Genomic DNA, 21,085 nt, shown 5'->3' with positions numbered 1-21,085 from the left:
TTTACTCATAAGAAATTCTAGGGGTGCCAATAATTGTGGCCAACATTCATTGGAGAAAAAAAAAATCATTTCATAATGTGAGTCTCCCCACTTTCAATTGTTTTACTTCAATGAAAGGTTAAAATTTTGTGATTATTATTATTTTTTTAAATTAAAGATCAAAGGGACAATCGATGCAGATTTATTTTCATAGCCACCTTTGCTCATATTTACCAAGGGTGACAATATTAGTGGAGGGCACTGTTTAACTTAACTTATTATGATTTAGTTAATAGTTTAACTATTTCACTTATTATGATTTTGGATCATATACTATATGTCCTAAATAGTATGCATGATTATGCATCCCAAATATGATTTCTAACCATGCATGCTACTTAGGACAGATGGTATGTAAAGCCACACATTCCTCCAGGCCATGTGAAACCTGTAAATCTTTAATATTTCTTTCCCGAGCAGACAGAAAGGTGATAAACCGACACGTAATTTGCCGATGGAGATCACATTAACCCACAGAAAAAGTGATGAATGGGACGATTAATGAGCGTTAGAGGGTAAAACAGAACATTAGAAGCATTTTCACATGAATCTATCCTCTTATGAATGAATTCACTTTGCTGGAACGTTCATCTATTGTCATTACACAAATAACCGAGGCTGTGATTAATCAATTATATGATTATGCTGAATTAGCTCATGAATCCAAGTCAACTGTCATGAAAGTGAATCATAGTGTTGTGTCCACAGTATCAACTGAAAGTCATGCATATTAGAGCTGCGAGATACATAAAAGTGTTACTGCAATGAGAAACCTTGAAAATTGAAACTGGTCCCTCCTTAGACACACCGGCATCTGCTTAATAATGAAATTTTAATTCACAGCATTGATCAAAGAGCAGGAGATTTAGAGAAAAGCCAAGAAAGAAAACAAGGAAAGAGAAGGGAGAGAGAAGCAGACAGACAAAAAGTCAGAGACATGGATGGATAGATGGGCAGATGCTGAAACAGACAGACATAATGACAGACAGAGCGATAGATCAATAGTTCTAATTTTACATCTCTCTCTCTCTCTCTCTCTCTCTCTCTCTCTCACACACACACACACACACTTTAGCCTCACACGAATGTGTGTGTATCAGAAACAGATCGGACTAGTGCTGACACACACACACACACACACACACACACACACACACTAAACAGACGGGAAATCAGTAGAGCTCTTCAAACAAATTGCAGCATACAGCAGGACCCGTGTGTCCGCATATGTGTATGCATATGTGTGTGTGCGGATGGCGGGACAGTGTCTCTGCATCTGGCCATCGCAGGATTCGGCATCATCTTGTCATGATGACGGATGTCTCCTAACACATTAGCCTCTCTGAGATCCTCCTCAGAACACCTGTGTCACTTTCCATTAAAATGCCTTTCAATAAACCTTTGAATGAGTCTGATGGTGGAATTAACACTCATTTGTGTTGATGAGGGTCTGTGAAGATCGTCTTTGGTTTAAGTGGACCTGGGTTTTTATTTGCTGAGCTATATTAATAAAGATCTGTGTGTGTGTGTGTGTTTGTCTTTGTGTTTGTGTGTGTGTGTGTGTGTGTGTGTGTGTTTGTGTTTGTGCGTGCTCAGGCTGTGCTTAATAATGCAGTTCATAATGCATTCAGGGAGAAAGTGCTGAAACTGGCACAAAAGGAGACACCTATGGGTGTTTCGGAATGGCATCATACTATCACTATTTTTACAGTATCTGGTAAAGTTATATATAAAATAGTTATATGAGAAAATGCTATAAAATGCTATAAAATGCTAACAAACAAATGAATGCACTGCAGTATTTACTGTATATTGCAGCATGCTAGTATGGAGATTTAGAGCACTGCCTCTGCTTCATACACACACAGGGAAAAGCAGGTCAAGATCTCTAGTGTGACTCAAGGTTCTGCTGCATGTTGCATTTTAATGGGGCGCCGTCATGAGCTTGAGCTCTCAGCGTCTTACCGAGGGAAAAGTGTTATCTGGAGAAAACCTCCGACGTCTCGCTTTCAGGTAAATGTGCTTAGAAACACTCTGATGAATGATTCTCCCCTTAATCACAATCATTTATCCACCATTTAATTAAGTGCTTCATTAGGCTGCAAAAGCATGATGGAGAAGTTTCTACATACTCTAAAGACAGCGAGACAGGCATGGGTGAAGTGAGGTAATATCTGTGTGTATGTCACACAGAGACTGAAGAGATGACCTCTAACAATCTCATATTTTAGAATCTCCTTCAGAAAATGGAAGGACGAAAGTGGGTTGTGGCAAAGTATCGTCCTCATCAATCAGATTTCAACCTCCACAAGTCTCTTGAACCTTCACTTGAGCGCTGGTGAAAAAGGGGAAGCTCAATGTCCAATGCATATTCTATACAAAAAATATCAAGAGTCGGCTGAAATCATAAGCTTTGAAATGATTGGCCGGCTTTACGCAATTTCCAGAAGTTAGAGTGCAGATTCAGAACATAAGGACTCTTAGGAAGGACAAGAACTAAGGTATTTCGTGTCAGTGGTATAGGACTTAACAGGCCCTAATCATCACATAAAAAAGTAAAACTAACAGGCACAAAAAAATGCTAATAATGTTTGATACCCAGATCTAATTTTAGTAAATAGTAGATAAATAGATGTTTTTTTAATGCTGTACTCAAGTACTTATAAAATGTTAACAATAACTATGACATGTACATTAGATTAAATATTTATTTTTATTTAACAGTGTTACCGATAAGCATTTAAAAGTTAACTTATTTCAACAACCTATGCTTTATCTTAAAAAAAAAAAAATAATAATAATTAAAATTAAATAACCCATGTGCATAAAATAAAAAAAAAAGTCATTTGAAAATTAGACTGCTAAGTTTACTGCATATACATAAACAGTGCTTACATAAAAGCAAATCACATTTTCATCCAGTCACATGTTCTTATTCGAACAGCATAGAACAGCTGTGAACAAAGTATATGCTCCGCCGGCTTCCCACCATAAAAGCAGATCATCATCCGGTGGGATGCATCAGCATCTGTGCAGCTGCTCATGGATAGACTTTGCTGTGCATTAATTTGAATGCCAATCTATTATTATGCTAACAACAATTAGATACATGCATTAATAACAAAGGACTTTTCTGGTTGCTTTTGTGGGCAGTTCATGGCCAAAATAAGCTGTGAATCAGATTTATAACAACAGTCAAAATGTCTGGCTACACGAGACATACTCTCCCAGAAACAGCAACACATGTCTGAGAAAATGTCAGCAGACATCACCATCAAACACTCCAAACCTGAATAAACACACACCTCATAACCCAGCAAAACTCTCAATACTGCAAGAAGCGAGAAGTGAATGAGCCAGGGATGGATATTTGTGGGAGGCCAGACATCCTGCTGAGAGAAAATGCAACCAAACTGCTAAAGAGACAGCAGAGGACACACAAACACACACGCACATCTAGGCTAGGGCTAAAGGGTATACATTTTCGACTTCTAAAGTGCTCTAAAGGCCCACTCGGTGTACTCAATCTCATGCTCTTATGTCGGGTTGTTGACAGTGTTTCATGAGCTTGTTACTCAAGCAGCAAAACAGGAAAACAAAACTGGACTGAAAACTAAAGCATAGCGCAGATTGCCTTTTTAAGACAAAAACCATAGACAGTAGCTAAGTGTAGTGTGATGCACACTCTGAGAGACTCTGAGTCTGTTATTTTAGTATTATTTACAGTATTTAATCATATTAAATATTAAAATAGTTTTTTTTATATATATCTTCCGGTTTTCTACTACCGGTAATCATGTGCTATTGCATGCAGATATAATGGAATTTTCTTCACACTAATGCCAGTCAGCAACATTTCCTGTTGAATGCTCTCTTTGCATGGCAATTAAGGGCTTAAGGTACATCCGTGTGTCTCATCAATCATTGCTAATTAACATGTGGATTGTGAGGCTCCTAAACTCCCACTGCTGCTGATGATGCTCCATCTGGGAGGAGTAAAGTTTACATATCTGTCAAACAACCAGATGCATTTACAGTTGGCAGAGTCAGACCTTGTATATGTGATTGGACTGCTATCCATCTCAAATGTGTCTTGGGACCCTCTGACTTTTGACAATTGTTATAAAGTTTGACCCACTTTGCAGCTTATTCTAGCCAATAAGTATCCACTAAGACCATTTTCCCGACATACAAAGTACCCAATCACTTGTTTGACACTTGGTCACCAATCAAATAGCTATTTGTGTTCGCAATATGCATCAAACAGTTTGTGGCCTGATCATGGCTGTGTGGGTGCATTAGCTTTGTTCTGCACATGTGAACTCACCCTTGTGGAAGGTGGGATTGCTGTCCTGTAGGAGCCGGCTGAGCTGGTGTCCATTGATCTGGAGGAGGCGCAGCTGTTCTCTGAGTGATAACTCCTCAAACACTGCTGGAATCAAATGGCCCACGCTGTTCTTGGAGATGGGTAACCCCAGACCCAGTGCAAGGGTGGGGGTCAGATCCACCTGCTCCAGGACGCCCAGCTTCTCAAATCCCACTACAACAGCAAGATACAGTATGTATCATTAACTGCTCACCAACTGTCCATTTCTGTCCATGACATGCACTTTATGGAGTTTTAGAAGAAATCTATCAATCAATCAAGCAATCAATCAATCAATCCATCCATTCATACATCCATCCATCTATTCCTCAATACATCTATATCCATCCATATATAAATATATGCATCCATCACCCATCCATCCATTTACATATACATCTATATCTATCCATCTATCTATCTATCCATCCATCCATACACCCATCGATCCATACATCTATTCCTCAATACATCTATATCATCCATATATAAATATATGCATCCATCACCCATCCATCCATTTACATATACATCTATATCTATCTATCTATCTATCTATCTATCTATCTATCTATCTATCTATCTATCTATCTATCTATACATCCATCCATCCATTTATACACCCATCAATCCATACATCTATTCCTCAATACATCTATATCATCCATATATAAATGTATGCATCCATCACCCATCCATCCATTTACATATACATCTATATCTATCCATCCATCTATCTATCTATCTATCTATCTATCTATCTATCCATCTATCCATCTATCTATCTATCCATACATCCATCCATCCATTTATACACCCATCGATTCATACATCTATTCCTCAATACATCTATATCATCCATATATAAATATATGCATCCATCACCCATCCATCCATTTACATGTACTGTCTGTCCATCCTTCCATCCATACATCCAACCATCTATCCATCCATACATCTATCCAACATCAATCCATCCGACCAGCATTCATCCATCCATTCATTTAAATATTTATCCATCCATCCATCAATTCATATATGTATCGGTCCATCAATTTATAAATCCATCCATCCATCCATCAATCTCTACACAATTAATCCATCTGTTCATCCATCTGTCATCCATTTATACAGTCGTAGCCAAAAGTTTTGAGAATTACATAAATATTAGTTTTCAAAAAGTTTGCTGGTAAACTGCTTTTAGATCTTTGTTTCAGTTGTCTCTGTGATGTACTGAAATAAAATTACAAGCACTTCATACGTTTCAAAGGCTTTTATCGACAATTACATGACATTTATGCAAAGAGTCAGTATTTGCAGTGTTGGCCCTTCTTTTTCAGGACCTCTGCAATTCGACTGGGCATCCTCTCAATCAACTTCTGTGCCAAATCCTGACTGATAGCAACCCATTCTTTCATAATCACTTCTTGGAGTTTATCAGAATTAGTGGGTTTTTGTTTGTCCACCCGCCTCTTGAGGATTGACCACAAGTTCTCAATGGGATTAAGATCTGGGGAGTTTCCAGGCCATGGACCCAAAATTTCAACATTCTGGTCCCCGAGCCACTTAGTTATCACTTTTGCCTTGTGGCACGGTGCTCCATCGCTGGTGGCACTCCGATCCCGCAGCTGAATCCTCTTTAGGAGACGATCCTGATTGCTGGACTTTCTTGGACACCCTGAAGCCTTCTTTACAAGAATTGAACCTCTTTCCTTGACGTTCTTGATGATCCTATAAATTGTTGATTTAGGTGCAATCTTAGTAGCCACAATATCCTTGCCTGTGAAGCCATTTTTATGCAACGCAATGATGGCTGCACGCGTTTCTTTGCAGGTCACCATGGTCAACAATAGAAGAACAATGATTTCAAGCATCACCCTCCTTTTAACATGTCAAGTCTGCCATTCTAACCCAATCAGCCTGACATAATGATCTCCAGCCTTGTGCTCGTCAACATTCTCACCTGAGTTAACAAGACGATTACTGAAATGATCTCAGCAGGTCCTTTAATGACAGCAAGAAATGCAGTGGAAAGGTTTTTTTGGGATTAAGTTAATTTTCATGGCAAAGAAGGACTATGCAATTCATCTGATCACTCTTCATAACATTCTGGAGTATATGCAAATTGCTATTATAAAAACTTAAGCAGCAACTTTTCCAATTTCCAATATTTATGTAATTCTCAAAACTTTTGGCCACGACTGTACATCTATCTATCCACCCATCCATTCATTCATCAGTTTATATCCATCCATCTATCCCTCCATCCATCCAAACTTTTTCTACTACTTTCGTTCTTGTTTCAGTGCTTTTTCTGCAAACTGACACCCAAAATGAAGACATATACATTTTAGTTCATGAATCCTGACTTCATCTCTGGCAGGAAGTTGATGACACTAAATTAAAATTATTTATACAGACTTAATCTATAATATATTCCTCACAGACAGACAACAGCGTTTGATTAAGTGAGTGTTTCGTGCGCTGTGCTACTGATGAATCTGTAGCGCTAACTCAAAAATGCATCTAGAATTTAGCTGAATGAGGCTGCGTTGCTTTTGCGTTGTCCTCGCTGGCTGTGCACAAAAAGAATCATGCATATCCTTTAAAAACATCTGAAATCAACTGTTAAATCTGACTGAATTTAATCACTCATATGAATGGTTCCAAAGACTCAATTTGCAATGCAGGAATCCAAAGGAAATCCAAAGATGATTCAGGTTAAGCTTATGCATATACAAAAATAAAAAATAAATAAATAATTCAACTGCTTATTAACAAGTCTGCTGTGTCTCTCTGGATGGCTCTGGTTTTAACTGCGGCTACAGCGGTATGATAGACGATGAGGTAAGCATGAAAGCATCGCATGCAGTGGGTGAGATATGAGCTCATCTTTAAATAAAAACAGTGTGGTGCAAGAGAAAGCTGGTGTGATTGTGTGTCTGTGTATAAATGAACAAGAGTTCACAAAAATAGATCAGGCAGGAAAAGAAACAATTATCACATTCACCCTAACAGTCTGGTGTAGACAGTTTCTTTGCCACTCCACACTTTCATTTCGGAGAGAAAAAGAGGGATAGAATATTGGGATGAGCAGAAGTGGATAATGAGCATCTCTCATAGATTTTCACACTCTGGGGCTTGAGTATAGTGCGTGTCTGTGTGTGTGTGTGTTTGTCCACACGTGGTTATGAGTGCATCATGTGCTCACTGCGTGTACTGCATCACATTATAAGTGTGACAACCGCTGCGCCAGCTCTGTGTGTGTGTGTGTCACAATCAATTACACACTGGACTCAATGCTAATTAATCCATTATAAAATAGTACGGAAAAAGTTAATTATTGCCTTATATTATAAGACAGAGATAAATCGGGCTGTAGAATTATCAAGCAACTCACAATTGGATAGACATTTGTGATTTAATGTGTAGCAAACAACTAGATGAGTCTATGTAGGACATATAAGGAAGAGCACCTAGAAAAGCTTACAGTAGAAATTTTACTTTGTACACCGCTGTTGAAAAGTTTGTGGTCAGTAAGAATGTGTGTTTTTTTTTTTTTTTTTTTTTTTGTACTTTGTTCATCAAAGAATTCTAATATTCAAAAGAAGGATAATATTTTTTTACACACATATACACACACACACACACACACGCACACACACACACACACAAAACATTCATAATAACAAGAAATTAAAATTATTACTACTATTATTAGCATAGCATTACAATGATTTCTGAAGGATCATGTGACACTGAAGACTGGAATAATGTGACAGAAAATTCAGCTTTGCATTACTAGAATAAAATTACATTTTAAAATATAATTAAATAGAAAACATATTTCAAATCATAATAATATTATTTTACATTTTTACTGTATTTTTGATCCAATAAAAGCAGCCTAGGTGAGAGTAAGAAACTCCTTACAAAAACAAACAAAAGCACCTTGCCCATAAAAACTTAATCATAAAATATTATTAAACATGATTTGAGGACTTTAAAAAATAATGACATACTTTGAATAAAAAGTAATAAAATGTACTTGATTTTATCTGATGTGAACTGACTGGATTGAAAAGTCAACATTTGAAACCAGAAAAAAACACTAAATGAAGAGTAATTTTTATTAAATTAATGCAAACCATCAAACCTACAATTGTGAGGATCAGAGATGGTGGAAATGATCATGAGAAAACTAGTGAGGGGGACTAAAAATGCAATCAAAGAATGCAAATAATTGCAAATGTGCAAGCATAGAAAAAGTGAAACACAGCAGGCTCTTTTTTGTGGAATAACTGTCCTTCATCAGTACTTTGGAGATACGGTCTTAATAATGTAAAAAATAAAAAAATGTCTACACTTTAAGCTCTAACAAAAGCAGATCATATTTTGTGCTCTTGCCAATGATTTAAAATGCAAGAATGGCTGAAATAACTCCCAAACAGATGAACAGAAGCACACAGCTTTGCACATTCTAAGAATATCTTGCACAGTCATTAACGCTGATCTGGAAAATGCAACTTTTTTTTTTTAAAGCATTGTTCTGTGTTGTTGGCTTACACGTAATCGCTACGGAGCATTTGCTGAAACAGACCTTTGATTCTGTGAGACTCAGTTCTGTGTACAGAAGTAGTGTAGCTTCCCCTTTCTTCAGCTTTTGCAGTAAAGGGTAAAGAACATCATTAACTGGTGCATCAGCAACACATTTAGACTCTTAATTGCATTGATGAATATGCTGGTTTTTATTTGTTTGATTTAAAGCAAGATAAAGATGAAAAAGCATCACTTCAGCCACGTCTAGGGACTGATGTACAAACATGTTTATTGTGCATAAAGCTTCTTTGCAGGAGACAGAGGACTATAAGACCACTGGCCTTGTTTAGCTGTGATATATGTCATATGGCAATCATTGGAGACAGCTTAACTGTGAGAGGCCTGGCCAATACTTTATTGAAGAACAAAGGCATCAAATACAGAGAACAGGCTTAAAATAACGTCAGTTTCAAAGAAACTTTGGAAAAATCGATAGAGGAGCATCCAAAATATTGCATAACCTTTACGTCTGATGGAGGATTTTAATATGAGGAACCTTTTCTTTAAAACACCTTTTGCTAACATAGGGTTTTCTGACAATCGAACAGTCAAATCTTTAAATACAGAGCATTCTTCAGAGAACACCCACCAACGGGCTGAAATATTCACCTGTCGGTGCTACTCACCTTTCCTCCTGAAGGCGGGGCTGATGAGCACAAGGGGCGTGTTTATTTCCGGTTCTGAAGACCCGCCGTGGCTGCCGGTTTCAGACATGCCGTGATCTCCACACAGAACCAGTAAGTTGGGCAATGTCCCTTCAGATTCCTGAATCACACAAACACACAAAATTATAATTATTACACAAAAATAAATATTATATTTTAATAGATTTATGTTTAATTATTAATGTAAATAATTACATTATAATTAAATTATAAATTAAATTAATTATATTTATGTATAAATTGTTAATATTTAATATTTTTATAAATAAAAATGGACTTCATAGAAAGTGATTGATTTGTGGAAGCCCATTTCCGCCACTGAATAAAAAATAAAAATAAGTTTTATCTCATAATTCTGACTTTATAACTCGCAATTCTGAGAAGTAAAGTTGGAATTGTGAGATAAAAAGTTGCAATTACCTTGTTTTATTTCTTATTAATGGCGGAAACGGGCTTCCATATTGAAGTTTTTCACAGATCCCGCTCTATGGTTTGTTTATATTTGTTTGTCTGCGTATGTGCACAAGAGGAGTGAGAGCGTGGGAGAGATGCTGGAATACTCTTCTCTCCACTGGAGCAAATCACTGAGTTCTTAGTGCTAAGCCGCTGGGAACACGTCGCTCTCTCTCTGTCATCAGGGACATGGGGACGATCAGCTCTGTTTCTCATCAAAAAGTCCTTCAGTGGCACTCTGAAGCTGTACACACACTATAAACAGCCGTCCTTCACACACTCCTGGGCCCTGTGCTCGCAGCTGGCCGCTCATCGCTCCAAACGTTCTCACTGCCGCTAACACTAATGATGCTACGCTAACAACGACTCCTCTGCTCGCAGTGATTCAAATATTCATGAGCCCACTAAATGAACGCTAATGACTAGCCTTCCCTCCCAGCCAAGTTAATGCACGCTAATGACAAGCACTGTGAATAAAGCCATCTGAAAACGCCGCCTAACTTGCTAACCTAATATCCGCCAGCGGTGTGGTGAAATAATAGCGTGTATTGACAGGTGTGATTTAAGTCACGGCAGCGGAAAAAAGCTAACTGTAAATTAGCTCAGGAAATTCCTAATATGCTGTGATTGACCAACCCATCACTGTCAAGTAAAAGCTAAACCATTCCTTGTGTAATCCATTATACACTGAAGGGACAGTACACCCCAAAATGAAAATTCTGTCATTATTTAACCAACCTCATGTTGTTCTAAATTTGTATGAATTTCTTTCTTCAGTCGAATGTAAAAGAAGATATTGTGAGGAATGCTGGTGATCAAACAGAAGTTGTTGGTAGCCACTGACTTCCATAGTATGAAAAAAAATAATAATACTATGGAAGTCAATAGGGACCAGTAATGGAGACGGACGAGTCTCGGACTGTAACACAGTGTTCACATCGCAGTTAATGATAAAGAACAACAAAGCAAGGAAAATTTATAACTTATAAGAATATAAAGCATTTTTTCTTTCCCTCCTTTATAACATGATGTACTCTTATCCTCATGGATATCTGCATCTAACCATAAAAATACTTTGAAAATAGAGCATTTACCTTTATGATTTCATGTAGAAGACTTAAATGCAGAACAAAACTAATAAAGAAAGGCAACATTAAAGGTGCTTTGAAAATTAATTCAACATGAAGCAACCACTGGGAGTTCTTTTAAAATCTTGTAGACTTCTTGAGGGAAACGAGAGCAATAAACTAGAGATGTGTGTGAAGTTATCTCAGTGATTTGATGGGCTCTTACAGACCAACGTGGCTGACTCAAACACTGTCTTATGTACCAACTGACTATTAGGAAACTACTTCAGAAAAGAGTGATTTGGTTTGAGACAAATAAAAAGTGAAAAAGGTAAAAGAATGAAAGATGCCCCCTGCTATTTTAATAGCTGCGGGGGGCTTTCCAACAAACCTTGAAGAATTACAGATGGCTTAAATGAATAGTTCAGCTAAAGCGAGTCATTATTTACTCACCCTCACGTCGTTCTGAACTCTACGACTCTCTTTCTTCTGTGGAACACAGCAAAAGAAACTCTGAATTCTAATCTTTTTCTATTCTTTCCTCTTTAAATATCACGTGCATATGATATGGGCATATTCAAATTTGGCACGTCAAAATGCAATACAGTATAATACAGGTTTGATGTGAAAGACCAATTGATTTGATTTTTCTTTTGAGGCGATTTTCAGTAAATTGTCAGTAAATAACAGCTTCGACAAATGTCATATGAGAACTTCAACTCATGTCGACACTATTGTTAACTGAAACTATTCATTCAAAATACACTCAAATCTGAAATGTAATGTTGCCTTGACAGCTTACTGAAATAAATAAAAATAAATGTAAATGAACTGAAAAACTAAAACAAAACTAAAATCAATTAAGGCTATTTAGAAATATTAAAAACTAGCTAATAAAAATGTCAAAAGCACATAGTAAAATAACTCAAACAAACTAAAAGGCAAAAGAAAACTTAAAAAACAAAAGTTTATTTAGAATATTAATAAATAGGCCTACTATAAAAGTATTTGCATGTTACTAAAATAACACTGACAAGTCGTTGGGACCACGCTTATGGTGATTTTTTTTTTACCTCCTCGTTAGCTTTGTATGAAAGCATTGGGATTTAAAAACTATAGACGTCCTTCCACATCAGTATGTGTGTCTTTACTGTGAGCCGCATGAATGTCCATAAATGTCTCCTTTTGAAGAAATAAGCTCACATGGATGTGGAACGATGTTTAAATCCTGATTAATTTGATAAAAAAATTTATCACTTACCAGCCCTAATAACAATATAACTTAAGAACTCGAAATGTATATGTAAAAAAAAGAAAGAAAACCAAACAAATAATATGAATAATATTAGCTATTAGTATTGATATTAACTACTAATATTAACTACTTAGGTGAACTAGTGTTGTAGGCATCAATATAAGTGACATGCAGAAGTCTGTCCTTGAGCTAGGAACTTTGCCCATGATGCTCTGGGGCACAGTTATCATGTACAGACCGAACTGCACTTGAAAGAGACTGTAAAGAGAGTATTTTAAGCCATTCTGGACTAAAAGGATCTGAGAAAGAACAAGTAGCCAGATGAGTCAGCACGGGTCACGGCAAGCACTCATTCATTTAAATAACTGGCTTTCAATGGCATTCAGTTAACATACAGTTTCAATTTAAACAGAGCTAAACGTCCAAGGTCTCTGCAATGCAGCAGTTTTCATTGCGGGAAAACGCGCTCGCTCAGGATATGCATTGTAAAATCATCTAACAGCAAACATGACCACTTCCTCTATGGATACTGAGTCCCAACATGAGGCAAATGAGAGATTTGCATGTAATTATACAGAGTAGACACAAGAAACCAGTGTGGGTGAATGTATAAAAGTGTGGCATAATTTACGGTCTCAAATCTCGTCTTCACAGGAGGGATATGGACTTGGAAAAGGAGGACAGGAAATTAAAGCATAACATTATATTCAAATTGTCCAAAGAGTTGTAATTTATACAACATACATCGGTTTGAGTGGGAATAACAGGATATAATCTAAACTCCCACTTCAGTGAACAACCTCAGTACAAAGATGCCGAATGCAGCGCTGGGTCCCGAAGAGCACACGCCAGCGACTGAAGACAAGATCTTCTACTGTGACTAGGCTGAAATCCACGGCTTCCTTTATCATGTTGTTGTTGTTATTGCATTATAATAAGATATAATTTTTGTACTATTAGATTGACTGTAATAATAAAGCATTTAATACTTCTACTAATAATAATAATTATTAATATCATTTGCATCATGTTGTTGTTGTTAAATGATGCATTATATTATTAGTTGTAATTGCATTAAAATATAATATACATTTTGTAAAAATATAATAATATCATCATTTAAAATACACAAAGTAAAATGTGTAATAAAATGTGTTTTTCATAATATGTTATTAGAAATCTCATTTATCAAATGTTTTATTTATTTTACATTGTATATTATATCATAAAAACGAATACATTATAAATGTAAAACTTGAAATGCTACAGTTGTATATAAAAATAAAATTAACTACAATTAACAAATGTAATAAATTATTGCTAATTATTAGGTTATCTCATGATACCTAATGCATTAACTCATGTTATCTAAGTTTAATATAATACAGTTAAAATTACAATTACTATGCAGTTTGTTAAGAAAGAAAGACTGTTATAATATAAGTTTTGGGGAAAAACTAAATCCTGTAGCAAACCACTGGCATGCTGTTACCAAAAATGTGAATGATACAAAAAGACATAAAAACAAACAAACAGAAAGCAAGAGAGAGACGGAAATGTGAGAAATCTCATTAATGTTCATGGTTACTATGCGAGGGCCGTCAGCTCAGTCCACAAATGACAAATACAAACTTATCATCACAACACAAGAGATATAAACAGGATGTCACAGGATGAACATGTTAAACTGAATCGCATCTGTCCAACAGCATCACAGTTCTGTGTAATTGCAGATGTCAAATAGTAAGATCGTGTATGATTCAACAGCTTTGAAACACCTCAGTGCGTCTAATGAGTAATGTATAATAATCAATGATGCTTGTGACAGCAGAGGGGCTTTTAGAGACCCTCAGAGCCTCTATGCCATGACAACAGGAACATATGAAAGTGAAACTAACAAGACATTTACCTCAACAACAAATGACGCACATTTGAGTCTTGTTTTCTGTTCTTTTTAGTTTAAAACGCCTGTTGGGCGTCTATGTGATTGGGCTTTGAGCAGGATCACAAAAACATCTAAAACCATTTCTCTACCGGCCTTCAAAGAGGAGAAACACAATGTCTAGTTTGGCTGAATTTGCATTTTTAAAGGATTTTCTTCTGCCGTTTGTACTCTACGGCTTATTAGTCTGGGGTCAATAAGAAAAAAAAAATCATAATGGATGCATTAAATGGATCAAAAGTAAAGACATTTTTATTGTTGCAAAACATTGCTGTTTCAAATATTTTTAACTTTCTATTCATCAAAGAATCATATGCCCCTTTCACACTGCGATTCCAGAAAATACACAGGTAATGTGTCGTGGCAATTGTTCCCGGGTCGCTAGATTTTGCCCGTTTCACACTGCCAGTGAATTCCCGGAATATGTGCGTGTGTTCACACACAAGCCTTAAAGGTCCCTTAAACGTTAACTTTCACTTAAGCTGGCGAACGATCTCAGCTTCAGCGCAGATAGTGAGGAGCTAATTGATCTCTGCTTCATTACAGCTTGCACATTTTTTTGTAGCAGACATTGATCTACCTTCAAAACACCCAGTAAAAGAGTCGCACTATAACGTACGTCATCACTACGACACGGCATTTGTTCTGCCTTTTGTTCACACAGAGCTCATTCCAGAACTGAACCCAACAATGTTACTAGGTCCCCAACCCGGGATCGATCCCAGAATCAATCCCGGGACGTGTTTGCGTTCACACAGAAGGCAATGTTCCGGCAAGTTTATGGGACCAACGTGCAGTGTGAAAGGGGCTTTAGCTTCTACAAACATATGAACTGTTTTCAACATTGATTATAATAATAATGTTTCTTGAGCAGCAAATCAGCATATTAGAATGATTTCTGAAGGATCATGTGACACTGAAGACTAGAGGAATGATGCTGAAAATTCTGCTTTGATCACGGGAATTAATTACATTTTAAAATAGATTCAAATGGAAATGTTATTTTCAATTGTAATAATAATAATAATAATTCACAATATTACTATTTACCATATTTTTGATCAACTGAATGCAGCCTTGGTGTGCAAAAACTTCCTTCAAAAACATTCCTACCAAGTAGGAGTGATTAGGAGTGAATCTTGTAAGCTTCAATCCATATTTACTGTACAGTAACTGCATGAAAAGCAGTTTTCACCGGTACATTATTGAACCTTTGCTGAGTGTATGTGGCTTTTATGGCATGAGGACCGGTCAAAGATGCAGATATGACATCACTCAACACCGTCTGCTCTTCCTGGAAGCCTAAAAGTTCATCTTAAGACAAAAATGGAGCTGTCAAAATCACTTCTGTAACTATTGGTGGTGGATCTAAAGGCAACACTAATGCTGATTTTATGATGATCTTTTGCCGTTCTGATATTAAACATGACACTAAGTGGTCATGGAGGCAGCAGTAGAGCTTATATGACTACAGTGAACAGAATCTGAGTTTGCACCATAGCCACATTTTATGCAATAAGAACTAAAGTATACACTCTATACAACACACAATCAGTGAGTGAGACTCCTGACAGGACAGAAAGCACCTCCGAGGCCCTTGGAGGATGAACATCTCTCATGGCCTCTTTCTTCTGCTTGTACATGGATGAAAAAGGACCACCCACGCCACGTATGTGGAGCAGATCAAAAGAAAACAGGCTGGTTAAAAGAAGACCAGAGGAGAAGAACTGACCCACTGATCTCAGGGGAGGGAGACCTGCACTGTGTGTTTCACAGGTAATGAGAGATAAAGGGAAGACAGAAAGAGAAGTGTGAGTAAGAGAACACAAGGATGTGTGGCAGCAGGATCCACGATTCAGGTACACGATTCAGCCTGATGAATACTTCACTTAGAGAATCAGTCAGAGAAAGAGTGAGGCTTTATGTCATGTCCAGAAACGAAACAAGAACTGTTTAAAATCTTAAATCTTTAAAATTTAGTTTGTATGTTTTCTATGGCTCATATACAGAAGTATGATATAGAGAGAAAACAGGGCAGAAAACATCTGCGTTTTATTCAGACAGACTGAGCAAAAATATTTAATTTCTTTCAGATGCTGATATTTATAAAGCTTCTGACAGCTTGTAATAGTATAGCTGACTGTTTACACAAAAGACAATTATATAAATATCAGTTTTCACTCTACCTCTGTCAATAATATTTCTTAGTAAGATGAGATTTCAGATTTAAATGCTTAAATTTTGATGATCAACGCTATGCAGTTTCAAAACATTCACTGCAATGCAATATAAAAGAACAAACAGACATTTCTCAAAAGCCTGATGATTATATTTGATACTTGTATTTAAGCATGATTTAAAAAAAAAAAAAAATACAATAATGTGTGGATAATCACATAAACCTAAATAGCATTAGTCCAGTAAGTGATCATCTTGAACATTACAATATAAACATAGCTATCAAAAATTATTCTTGGAAATTCAAAGAAACTTCAGCAATAGTAAACGACTTCATCTGGTGAAACATGGTGAACAACAATGTACATGAGTGAAACACTCACATCCTGGCTCTCAATCATTACTGTCAAGCAGATGTTTATTTATTTAGGACCATAGGGTCTGGTCTGGTTGGTCTGCAGACTCAAAATCCTATAGGATATACTGATTTGTGCTCTCTCATATAAATCATTTTTAGTGTAACGGCATTAGTCAGCAGTACAAAACATCTGGCTCGATACAGCCCACCAGGGAATCTCACAAGTTGATTTCCTTCTCTTCCCTCTGTTACATTCAATCAATTCCACAAAGAGCAGAATTCAAACAGATATCAGATAGGAATCAATTTCCTATTGAACTACAATACAGAAACTCTGTTTTGAGGCAAGAAAATCTGATAGCAATAGCAGGAAGCTGTAATCCCAGACATCATTTCATGCTGTAGTCTGAAATGAACAAGAAAACATTATTCAAAACAGTCTTGGCGCTACCATTGGGCCCAGGCCCACCCATTTTGGCCCAGGCCTATGAGTAGTGAGTGATTTTCATTCTAGCGGTTCATCCAATAAGCACCCCGAGGAAAGCTTTGAGTGAAAGCTTCTCAGCCAATCAGCGGCTTCTACCCCACGTGTGGACTCTGCATCATCACCAGCAAGTGATCCAATGAAATGAATGGCGTTGGCGAACGTTATTCATTCAAGACAGACACAGACAGTTTTGCTAATATGAAACGTAAAACAAAACAAAGCAGCTTATTTTATTTTAAATTCAGCAAATTGTCCACTTCATCACTGAGCTGAGGACAGCCATACAAGTTGCTGTCCTCAGTCCCGCAGAAAAGCTCTGGAACAAAGATGAAAGGAAACCCGTTTATTTATTTTTAAAAAAAATGGGGGGGGGGGGTATTTTTACTGGCCCATCCAGTTTTCTGGAGGCCCACCTACAATAAAAATCCTGGCTCTGCTAGTGATTCAAAAGCACCCCTAACAAGTTGGAGGAACTTGGAAAATGGACATGCCATCCCAAAACACCCAATTTTGGCCATTGTTGGTGTGGAGGCAAATAGGAAGTGCATTTCTAATTAAAACAGACTTTTAGTCATCCTCAGCTGTAAAGCCAAGGCACAGATTACTGTCAGATAACCTAGATAACAAGAATAAATAGTTGAGGCTTAAAAAGGATTTATTTTAAAGTTGGAGAGTTCCAGAGTTCCAGAAATGGACACTGGAATTGAAGTCAACAGCACTAACGTGTGATCATGTCATAATTTTTTTTATGAGTTTATTTGTTTTCTTTACTTTTTGTGGTCCACTTAAAAATGTTATTCATAGGATTTTTTCACTTATTAAAAACACTGAGACAAGTGGTCATGAAACCAGGGTTACTATTGTTAGTTAAACTTAAAACCATACAAAAATTATTGCCTTAAATAAAACAAACATTAAGTTAATTGCCTGCGAGCTTCTCCTCCTGTCTGTACGGTAATGCGACAGAGAGTCGAGTGGTTATGACGCAATTGTTAGCCTATTTTTATAAAAACTGTATATACGGGGCCATAATGTAACATAGAAGGTAATGGAGCCCTTTATACATTGACGTGTATCTTTAGAAATAAATAATGGACAAACGGAGTCTTTAAACACCTCAGATGTAAAGTTATTCGCTGTCAAAGTGACGCCAAAATGAATGGGAGTCAATGGGAATGCTAATGCATGTGAAGTTCTGCTACAAGATGGCGGCACGCGGCCGACTTCAACTTCCGGTCGACTTCCTTGCCGCCTAGTCCAAACTTTTGGTCTGTACTATATATATATATATATATATATATATATATATATATATATATATATATATATATATATATATATATATATATATATACACACACACACACTCCACTTCCTGTATTTCTCATGTATTTCAATCCACTAAAATGTAAAAATAATATTGTTTGTGTGTCACAGAATGTAGTTTTAAGAGTTTTTTAGGTCGATGATGCACTTGTTTACACTTCAACTATGCCATTTGTTAATAAAGATAACGTCGGTTTCAAAATTAGCTTGGACGTTTTCAGAGATGTGAGCTCCAGGGTGTCAGCGTTCAGCACTCATGAACCCACCGAGAGTAGCCTCACATCGGCCAAATCTTCTGGAATTTCTCAGTCGCTCTAATGTCTCTTTAGTGGTCAAACATGATTTATGATTAATTTGGGTAATTCTAATGGGCAGTCTTTGGTCTCATTAATCTATTATATGTTCCAGAGCAAATAGTTTTGGCTGAGGGCAAAATCTCATCATGTTATATTTTTCGTAACTTTAATGCCCTACATCAGAGCGCTGCCTTTGTACTTTTTACTGAATCGTCTAGAAACTATTATGATGGCTGTTGTTGTTGTTTATCATTCAATAAATAATATTTGTGTATATATGTATATATATATATAGTAGTATTTAGTATTGGGAAACTGTGTGTGTGTGTGTGTTTTACGAGTCAGCAGTAAAGAATTATACCGAAAGAGACTGAAACAGAAGTTATTTTTACTTTTAAAGTCCATGTGAATGGGACACCAGTATAGTGACATATTTCCAACTGAAACGTAATATTGAATAGAGGGCGGGGTTTTATGTTGGTGCTCCGCCTCTCGTCTCTCACTAGCAAAGCCATGGCCCAAACATTCAAACTGACCTCATCAGAGAAGGAATGTCATTCCAGAACTGAAGCAAATGTTAAGATTATGATTAAAGATTATTACGATTTTTTTTTTCTTTTTTTCAGTGGATTAATTTACATGGATATATTGTTCACTTCAGGACTAGCAACGGGCGCTAACAAAATTAATTTGGAAAATTTTTATTTCGTGCAGACTTTAATAACAGCTTTTAAGATGCACTGAGCAGCTGTCATCAGAAATCCCCCTTAACAAATGAAAGGACAGTACAACAAAGATATCGCTTTCCTCAGAGGACATTCAAACTAATGTTTTATTCTGAATATGAGATTGAGCTGAAGAATGTATGCTGTATCAGATGCAGGTAATCACACTCCCTCAGACCCTCTCTCTCATAATACTCTACTTTACAAAATACAGTGAGCTTTTACCAGGTTGTTTGCACATGATGTTAATGATGTGGCATGTAATGCAGCTGGAGGGCAGTAAGTGATTTTTCTATATAGGAATCGCTATAAATGCCTATGTTTATTATGGTTTATGGATGCTCAAATCAGTCAAACCAAGAAACCGCGAAGAACTTTTATCGTGTATGGAAATGTTATTGTTCATAAGGGGAAATCATTACTTTCAAGCAGATGTTTATTTATTTAGGACCATAGGGTCTGGTCTGGTTGGTCTGCAGACTCAAAATCCTATAAGATATACTGATTTGTGCTCTATCATATAAATCATTTTTTAAAATGAAAAACATTGTAAATGTTGTGGCTTGTAAACCTGCTTCTGCAGTCAGGAGGAGCCGGGTCAGATAATGCTCCTGTGTGCAAATAATATGATACCTAAAAAATACATTAATAAAGAAATGTATAAATAAATACAGGGCTGCTAACTCTCACGCATTCAGCATGACACAGTAAGAATTCACTCAATGCCAAACGATACACGTAGTCACGATGTAAGTAAGATATTATATGTGCAGTTTAGAGAGCTTCACTGATTATAACAGAACTTTATGAGACTGTGATAAATTGAAGTGAGTAACTTTTTATTGATTATATGGTGCTATTAGCTCGCTTTCTAGGCCATAATCAATTCATACTTTAAATAAAAGTTTTGTTTTACGCGCTGCTAACAGGAACACTGGCCACATACCCTGTACATGCAGCAAAGATTCAGGATTGACATATATCACACATCCCTCATATAAATGTGGGATTCACGTTCAAAATAGCTTGTTTGCAATCAGGGTTAGTTGCTTAGCCTGTATCCACACCGCCTCAATGGCAGGGAAGTACTTCAATTTATGTCCAACATAGGTCGTGATTTTCTGTTCATAACTTTCCCTTGTAATAGTGTCTAAACTAGTACATTACAGACTTTCCTCCATCTAATCCATTCTGCTTTTCACTTCCTCCCCTCCATCTGAATTTTGCGTGTCATCAGAATCACGTGATTGCAAACAAACTGACACAAGCAGCTTTGAATGAACCAACTCAACGTTCCTTCGTTACTAGTTCTAAAGTGACGTTTGGTAA

The 21,085-nt window shown here is 36.7% G+C and overlaps 1 protein-coding gene across 1 annotated transcript in view; it reads right to left on the bottom strand.

Annotated features, from left to right (window-relative positions):
- The window catches only part of LOC132113928 (GPI ethanolamine phosphate transferase 2-like), a 103,163-nt gene that overhangs the window by 66,797 nt on the left and 15,281 nt on the right, over positions 1-21,085 (bottom strand). The window contains exons 5-6 of the mRNA XM_059521985.1: positions 9,631-9,769; positions 4,367-4,579 (exon numbers count right to left, since the gene is read on the bottom strand). Of these exons, the coding sequence (XP_059377968.1) occupies positions 4,367-4,579; positions 9,631-9,769 (352 nt within the window). The remainder of the gene's footprint in view (positions 1-4,366; positions 4,580-9,630; positions 9,770-21,085) is intronic.

The sequence above is a fragment of the Carassius carassius genome, chromosome 33, assembly GCF_963082965.1.
Source record: "Carassius carassius chromosome 33, fCarCar2.1, whole genome shotgun sequence".
Lineage (NCBI taxonomy): Eukaryota > Metazoa > Chordata > Actinopteri > Cypriniformes > Cyprinidae > Carassius > Carassius carassius.
This window is presented reverse-complemented; position numbering and strand designations above follow the sequence as displayed.